This window comes from Lactuca serriola, chromosome 5 (assembly GCF_051521515.1).
Source record: "Lactuca serriola cultivar US96UC23 chromosome 5, Lser_US96UC23_V15, whole genome shotgun sequence".
NCBI lineage: Eukaryota > Viridiplantae > Streptophyta > Magnoliopsida > Asterales > Asteraceae > Lactuca > Lactuca serriola.
In genome coordinates, this window is record NC_136412.1 from 148805451 (window position 1) to 148814088 (window position 8638).

Here is an 8638-nt window from a genome sequence, read left to right on the forward strand (position 1 = left end):
TTAATGTCGAAATGACAATTTTACGTTGTCTTTAGCAATTCGTGTCAATGTACACAAACGGTGGCACTAGACTCCATGATAGTATTCCAAAACACTCGACTCAATGAACATCCATCACATCAATGGGGTTAGGGAAGTAATTCAATACATATTTATTGCATGCTCGTTCCAATACACGTGACGCATGGTATGCACCCAAACCGACACTTGTCTCTCCTCATATTCACCTATAAAACCAACTGCACATATTTCTAGCATCCTCTTGCTAGATCTCCTTTTTATATATATTTTTAAGAACTCCTCGTCACCATTGTTTCACTTTAAGAACACTCAACGATGAAGCATACAACCAATTCATTGCTTCTCATGCATACAGAGTTCCTCGTTTTTCTCCTTTTATTTTCCACCACACTACTCATTGCCTCTTCTCAAACCATCGTCGAAACGTTACCTGGATACCCTGGTCCTCTCCCTTTCAAACTAGAAACTGGGTATATCTCTCCTCTCTCTCTCTCTCTCTCTCTCTCTCTCTCAATTAGTGGTGATTGTGATTGTGGAAATTGGAACGAACAGGTATATCGGAGTAGGGGAAGATGAAGCTGTTCAGCTATTTTATTGTTTTGTTGAGTCAGAAGGAAACCCGGAGGAGGATCCCCTGATTGTTTGGCTCGCCGGAGGGCCTGGTTGTGCCACTCTCCGTTCCTTCTTCTTCCAAATCGGTATGTATATATATCTCTAGCCACAATGCTCAGACGTCCATTGGCATTGAAAATCGAAATTGAAGGTCACGGAAGCATTTTATTATATTATTTTTAATTGAACAATGAATACAAATCACATCTTTAAAGTAAGAGCTAATAACTAAAATAACCAAGATATTTAAATGTAAAACACAAAAATAACCATATATTTTGGGAAAAGGATTTTACAATAGATCTGTTCGTTATTAAAATAGTTTACCAGTACTTTCCAATAAAAAAATCTCAAATGTTCCTCTCCAGAACCTACTACATAGGAAAATAGTTTGTCTTGCCAAAACAGGGTGTTCTCTCCAGAACCAACTACATACGAAAATAGTTTATCAAACTCCAAATCGAGACCGTCAAGATCATCTCTAACCTTGACTATGTTGCTCCATATGTCTGGGAGAGTTTTCTTTGCATACATCCCCAAAGGTTTGCAGTCTAGATTATGTGTTTGTTTAATGACTTGACTCCACATATTACTTTTATCTCTATTAAGCCTCCATATTCACTTAGTCAAGAGAGCTATATTGAAAGTTCTAAGAGAACCAATTCCAATACCTCACCTCTCCTTTGAAGCAAGTACTTTAGGTTATGCTATCCAGTTTATTTTTTTCTTCTCCTTGTTAGTTGTTACACCCCATAGGGATTTTCTTCTAAGTTTCTCAAGAGTTTCAATGACACACAAAGGTGCCTTAAAAATCAAAAATTGGTACAATGGGATGCTGCCAAGTATGGATTTAACTAACGTGAATCAACCCCCACATCGATAGATTTTTTGCTTTCTATGAGGAGATTTTGCCTTGTACTCGATCGATTATTGGCTTCCTTTTTTAGACCCGATTTTGCATTGATTGGCACCCCCAAGTAGTTAAATGAGAGACTTGACCTATCGCATCCGAGAATTATTGCACCACTTTGAATATCGTCATCAGACACCCCAATGCCGAACACCTTTGACTTATAAAAACTAACCTTTAAACCCGAGGATGCTTTGAAACATCTAACTATTCAGGCCAAATTTTTGAGGTTATCAATGGACTATTCTCTTAGAAAATTTGCATCATCGGAATAGAAAAGATGTGATATTGAAGGGATCATAAGCTATTTTTATAGTGATGTTAGAGACCTTCCATTGCAATGATGAATAGGAATTGAGAAAGCAGGTTTCCTTGTCTTACACCTTTGGTGATTGGGAATTCTTTAGTTGGAGAGCCATTGATTAGCACAGGCAAATGAAAGGCTACCCCTGATCTAGTTTCTCCACTTGACTCCAAATCTCATTTGACACATGACTGAGCCAAGATACACCCAGTTGATGGAGTCAAATGTTTTGTCAAAGTCGCTTTTGAACAAAAACATCTTATTTTCTTTATTTGCCCATGAGCACACCTCATTAACTATTGTACCTCATCTATGACTGTTTTGATAACCTTCTTAATTCTCAAGGCGGCAACTTTTGCAATAATCTTGTACATACATCCAATCAAGCTAATAGGTTGGAAGTCGTTCAATGTGATAGGATCCTTGACTTTGGTTATCATTGTGATGAAAGAGGAGTTGAAACCTTTTGACAGATTTCCATTTTCTTCAAAGTGCTTAAAAAACGCATAATATCAACCTGCAACAAATTCCAAAACTTTTTTAAAAATTTGATTGTGAAACCATCCGTGCCTAGTGCTTTTTCACTTCTATAATTACGAATCCTCTCCTTTTTCTCCTCCATACTAAATGGTTTCTCCAAAAAATACAATATTCAAGGTTCAGTTTCTTAAATTTTGCATTTATGAATTTAGGTCTAATCGAACAAGTCTTATTCAATTTAGACCCAAAAAATTCCATGTCTTGGATTTAATGGCCTCTGATTCGGTGTTGCAAACCCTGTGGATCATTAACCCATGAATTTTGTTCCTCTTGTTCCTATTTTTTTTATCGTTTCATGAAAGAAACTAGAGTTTTCGTCCCCATCTACTAGCCATTTAATTTGTGCCTTCTTCTTTAGATCAAGCCTTGTTGTATTTTCAGTCTCCATTATTTTTTGTTTTCGTTCTCTTCTATCTGCTTTTTATGAATCTTCTAGAGATCTGTATTTGGTGATTCTCTCATACTCCTAACTTTTGTTTATTATCCAAAAGTTCATTTATTTCCTTCTAAAATTCCACTTTTCTCCGCTCCTACATTGCCTTCTTTAAATCCCTTAGTTTCCCTACAAGATAGACATCAGGAGCTCCCCATCCACTAGAAGAGTCAAAGGTACTTTGTTAGAATTTTGGGTCTTAAGAATATCAATTTACTTGGATATTTTTTGGATCGTGATAACAATCATTTTCCAAAATCTATGATTTCGACCCTATAGCCTGGGGTATCATGAAATCAGATTTGGGATACTCCAAAGAATTTCAATTTAGAAGTTAGGCTGCTTCTAAATTAGAACCATAGAAAAGTACCTTGTTGTTTTGTGTTCTTAATCAATGTATGGTTTTCGTGTATATAAGTTTCATCCCGTATTTTGGAACCAGAAAACGTTCTTAAACAAGAGGGAAAGTAGTTAAACGGAAGTTATATGCTTTTGGCGCCAAAAATGTTGGTTATTAAAGTATAACCAACTTATGACATCATCATTATATCACCAAAATTGTTGGTTATTAAGACATAACCACCGTCGGGGGCTCTGCCCCTTGGACCCCACTAGGGGCGCTGCCTCAAGACCCCGCCAGGGGAGCATCCCCTTGGAACCCTGCCTCTAGGGGCACTTCCCTCGAACCCCTGTATTCCTGAATTCACATTTATCACTCCGAATGTGCAACCTAAACCTCCTATCTCGGTTAGTAAATGGAGCTCATCCTATCTCATTATTAACAATAATTACACCAAAATATATTGATAACACTAAAACCACCAACATACTTTTGACAATAGCCTTGATTTCATCTCTAAAGAGCCATGAGTTTAAAATGAAACGGTCAATAATCAAAATCGATGACATTAGTTCTCAGGATTACCCGGGGAGTGGTTTGAATATTCCCTAGGAAGGGCAATCATCATAGAGGATGGTTGAGCCATAACAAAGTTCGGACAAACTATATCGATCTAGCTTGCTTAATTTCATCCCATCATCGCACATGTAAGTATATCTTCTACCGCCCATATTGTATTCTGATTTACCAGTACCATGTATTGAATTGTTAAAAGTCGACGTCGTGTAAAGCAAAATTTGGAATTGAAATGCACATCTGGCCTTCTTACCGAGTTGAAATCACTAAAGAATATCCAAGTGCTGGTCAAGAGAGAGTTTAAGGTTCAAAAGCTCCGTCCATAATTTTCTCGTTTCAACAAGTGCTTATGGAGCATAGACATTGACAAATATGGTCTCTCCTGGGACGTGTTTCCAATAGCCAACCGTGGCTATAAAAAACCTGGATTTAATTGAAACAACTTTTGAGAACTGATTACAATCCCATATGTTAAGTAGACCACCTGATCTACCTGTTGCTGCAACAAAATAAAATTCAAAGTCTTCATCACCCCAACACCCTCTCATATCCAACTCAGAGATGTTAGAAACTAGTACTTCTTGTATTCTGCAAAAAATTAAGATAAAATTCCTTTTCGAGCCTTCTAATCCATTCTAATTTATGCGTTTCACTCATTCCCTTGATGTTTAATAACAAAATATTCACTGAGAAACTCTTACTTCACCATCTCCTTGGGGCCTGATCCAAACCATCATTACCCTCATCGATTTGGAACCCCAGTTGATTACCCATCTTTATTGTTACCCATAAAAAATATTCTATTTTAGATGATTTGTTTTCATACCAAGCAATTTTACAAATGTTAATTGCATATTATATATCTAGTTATACAGCAAATTAATTTTACAAAATTTAATTATTACTAAATACTAGGAGACAATGTCTAGAATTAATTAAGGATTAAAGCTAGTTACTTCAATCAGTTATTTTAATAAAGCTCAAATTGTTTGAATTTTATGTTTATTAGGTCCAATGCAAATTCAGTATGATAATTATATGGATAATGTCCCAGCTTTACAGTTACATCCAAATTCTTGGACAAAGGTACATGTATTTGTGTGCTTGTTTCTAGTATATTGCTTTTGTTAAAATATTTTATTAAATTTATAATTTATATGTCGATCATCTTCATTAAAATCTCTTATACATGGTGTTTCAAAGGTAGCAAATGTAATATATTTGGATGCACCCACACAAACCGGATATTCATATACGAAAACTCCTGAAGCTATTCGTTCTAGTGATACATCATCAGCAGCACAGACTGCTGAATTTCTTAGGAAGGTTGGTGAAAATTTAAGTATCTTAATTATATTTATATTAAGGAAGGATCTTATTGATGATTGCTTTCTTTGCAGTTCGTTAAGAATCATCCAAAATTTCTGAAAAACCCCATGTATGTTGCTGGAATTTCATATTCTGGAATCGTTGTTCCGATCATTACTGAAGAATTATATAAAGGTATGGTGTTTAATTTTGTTAGTTCTTGATTTTGTGTAACAGTAATTCTTCATCAAGTTCATGAGACATATATATTTTAAGAAGCAAAAATTAAATTGACAGAAATTCATATCTTTGATTTTCTTTGTTTTAAAGGCAATGACGAAGGATTAGAGCCGATTCTCAACATTAAAGTAAGTATATTGTGTGCAATATATAACTAATTAACCTAAATAAGTTTCTTGTACTCTATCTATAAAAATTTATAAGCATGAATGATGTGTCCATGAAAACCGTAGGGATACATGGCAGGAAATCCATTGACAGATAAAAGCCTCGACATAAACTCTAGGTTCGAATATGCTTATCGTTTGGCATTAATATCCAAAGATTTATATGAGGTAACATGTAGTTCCCGTTATTTTTTATCATGGTTCCTTGTGTTTCTTCCCAATAAAGTGTGGCTAAAAAAGCGATTTATTTTATGACTTATTATAGTCAACAAGAAAGGCTTGCAATGGAGATTATGCAAATGCTGATTCTAACAATTTGCAATGCATGACAAATATTTATGAGGTCAACAAAGTAAGAACAATTCATAGCTACTAAATTTATCCCCGTTGTTTTGTTTCATGAGCTACACTTAGTCAATACTTTGTATTCTTTAATGTCAGCGTGTTAAGGGCATTTACACTCAACAAATTTTGGAACCTGATTGCGATCCAGCAACCAATTTGCTTACAATCATTATTCCAATAGTAAGGGGAAACCGAAGATCTCTACAAGCCAATCCAACTAATGATTCCATATGCCAAGTACACATCTCTCTCACTTTCTCACCATTGTATTGTCCTAAGCTCTATGAATATTTAAATTTATATAAAATCATCTTTTAACAGGGTTACTATCATGAGTATGCAATTCCTTGGGCCAATGACCAAAAGGTTAAGAAATCCCTTAATATACGTAAGGTATGTTAATAAGTAATAAAAATGTCATTACAATCTTTTTAATTTGTGAATATATTAATGGGATTTTCTAATATGTGCCCTAAAGCACATATAAAAAGTATTAATTATGAAAAATATTACCATAATTAAATGTGAAATGCATTAATTATGGAGATTAATAATGAATTTTATATTTAATTATGGTAATATTTCTTATAATTAATGTATTTAACATTTAATTATTGTAATAATTGTGATTAATTAATACTTGTTATATGTGCGTGGCACATATTAGAAAATCTCTATATTAATTTTTTGTTTACTAATATATATAAGGTAACATTAATTAGGGAACAGTGAAGGAATGGACCCTATGTAATATGGACATGCAGTACAATTATGGTAAGCAATCAATGCCATCATATGAGTTTGACGTCCTTAGTAGTGTTGAATATCACAAAAAACTAAGCAAGAGAAACTGTCGAGCTTTGATTTTCAGGTATTAGAAGCTCCATACTTATGTATCGTATCCTTAATACACATACTTATTACAACTTACCTTTTATTTTCTCTGAAACAGTGGAGATCATGACATGATGGTTTCACATGTGGGGACATATAATTGGATAAATTCTCTTAATTTGACGATCACATATAATAATTGGGACCCTTGGTATGTTAAAGGTCAACATGCAGGATACAAAACTACTTATGCTCATGATAACTATTCTTTAGCATTTGTCACCGTAAAGGTATGAGACATTAAGTTTATATATGTACTTAGGGTCGATCAACTATATAAAATTAATATATCCCTTTTGATATGTGCTTATATAGGGAGCAGGTCACACAGCCCCAGAGTTCAAGCCTAAAGAATGTTTTGTGATGGTTAAGAGGTGGTTTGCTCATAAACCTATCTAAACTGAAGGTTTACTTATGTTCAGAATTAGAATTGTGGTTTCCATGGCAAGGATCTTATCTTTCGCAAGAGGACTTTTGTTGTGGTTAGGAATGATTATCGTAATGTTGTTTAAAGTGGTATATAAGGAGATAAATTTTAGTGTACATGTATAATATTATTGTATTATATTTAGTATAATCGCTTATGCAAGCCCGATAGGGGCCTAAACCTACCCTTGGCCATTTTTCCCTCACAAGTAAACCTTATTTGTGTATCAGCTGTAAAAATTGGGTCGATGTCCGTCAATCAATGACCGTAGCCAATGTTAACGAAAGATTTAATGTACGATATTTTTACAAATATAATATATATTTTAATAATGATGATGGTTTTATATAATTTATCATTCGTACATGACTAGATATACACAAATAAAGTAAATAAAATGCGTACATGTATATGTTTTGTAGTGAAGGAATTGATCTATAAAAGTATCTAAATCCATACAAGTATTACATGAAATAACAAATGGACCTTAGCATCATATGACAAGTATATAACAAATTAAATGAATTATGAAACATATGTGTGTATGTAACAAAAGTCCATTTTTGAAATACTATACCTCATTTAAAGGCTAGTACCTACCTTACTTCCAACTACATCTAAGAACTAGAATTAAAAGCCTAAGGTCAACTCCTATGAATCTATCTTCCTTCTACTTGCCTCTTGAAGGCTTCTAATCACCAAATCTCATCTTTCCATTACGGGTGTAAGTACACTCATTTAAGGTGGTTGCTCCCGAGCATCAATTTAAGGTACAAGGTAGATGGAGCTCCTACACCCTAACCCAACCCCCCCCCCCCCCCCCCCCCGCCCCCCCCATGCTTTCCTTCTCTCTTCTCTTCTGTAACACTTCAAAATTTTTCATTAAGAGTACTATAATGATTACAGTGTAAGGCTATAACTTCTAAAATTAAACTAAGGTACACCCACTAGTAGAGGGCAAAGTTTGCAGCAATAAAAGGGCTTACTATGGCTGAAAATGGAGCCCCAAAACACCCACCAAAACCTCTTTTCTCTCTATCTTTTCTATCCTAATTTCGAGATCACCATGAACACCTCCACCGGAGGTGTTTGCTGGCAGCTTTCCGGCGAGAAAAGAGGCAGCAGCCTCTCGAAGTTCCTCCCTGTTTAACCATTTTTCGAGACAGCCAAACACCCTCTCTGTGATCGATCTTGTTGCCACCTGTTTCCCCTCCTTGGCAGCCGTTGAAACAGGAAAGAAAGGAGGCAAGAAGGCTGCCGGAACAACCTCCAACCACCCCATTTCTGTCGACAGCCACTGTGGCTGTTTTGGTGAGCTTTTCTTCCATTTTGTAATCTGAATATGTTGTTGTTTTGTGCATCTTTGTGAGGTCCAATAAATTAAAAAAAGATTTGTTTATTGTTTGGTGAAGCAACCGGGTCTTGAACGAAACAAGAACCTCACCAAAACTTCCGTCTAAACTCGAGAATCACACGCTCAATGTGAGTTTTTATGGTCCCGTTTTACATTTTTCAATTGTT

General features: G+C 35.1%; 1 protein-coding gene across 1 annotated transcript; it reads left to right on the top strand.

Moving 5' to 3' along the window:
* Positions 1-337: 337 nt before the first annotated feature.
* On the top strand, positions 338-7312 carry LOC145051285 (serine carboxypeptidase-like 17). The gene is made up of 13 exons (XM_078999352.1): positions 338-491; positions 574-719; positions 4746-4822; positions 4940-5062; positions 5137-5239; positions 5375-5412; positions 5518-5619; positions 5717-5803; positions 5893-6033; positions 6118-6189; positions 6519-6667; positions 6749-6920; positions 7006-7312. Exons 1-13 carry the CDS (start codon positions 367-369, stop codon positions 7087-7089), a joined length of 1419 nt encoding a protein of 472 aa, XP_078855478.1. The 5' UTR covers positions 338-366; the 3' UTR covers positions 7090-7312.
* The last annotated feature ends 1326 nt before the right edge of the window (positions 7313-8638 follow it).

Coding starts and splice junctions, on each gene's coding strand:
- LOC145051285 (XM_078999352.1), top strand. CDS start 367: ATGCATACAGAGTTCCTCGTTTTTCTCCTTTTATTTTCCACCACACTA. Junction 492..573: donor CCTTTCAAACTAGAAACTGG/GTATATCTCTCC, acceptor TGGAACGAACAG/GTATATCGGAGTAGGGGAAG. Junction 4,823..4,939: donor ATCCAAATTCTTGGACAAAG/GTACATGTATTT, acceptor GGTGTTTCAAAG/GTAGCAAATGTAATATATTT.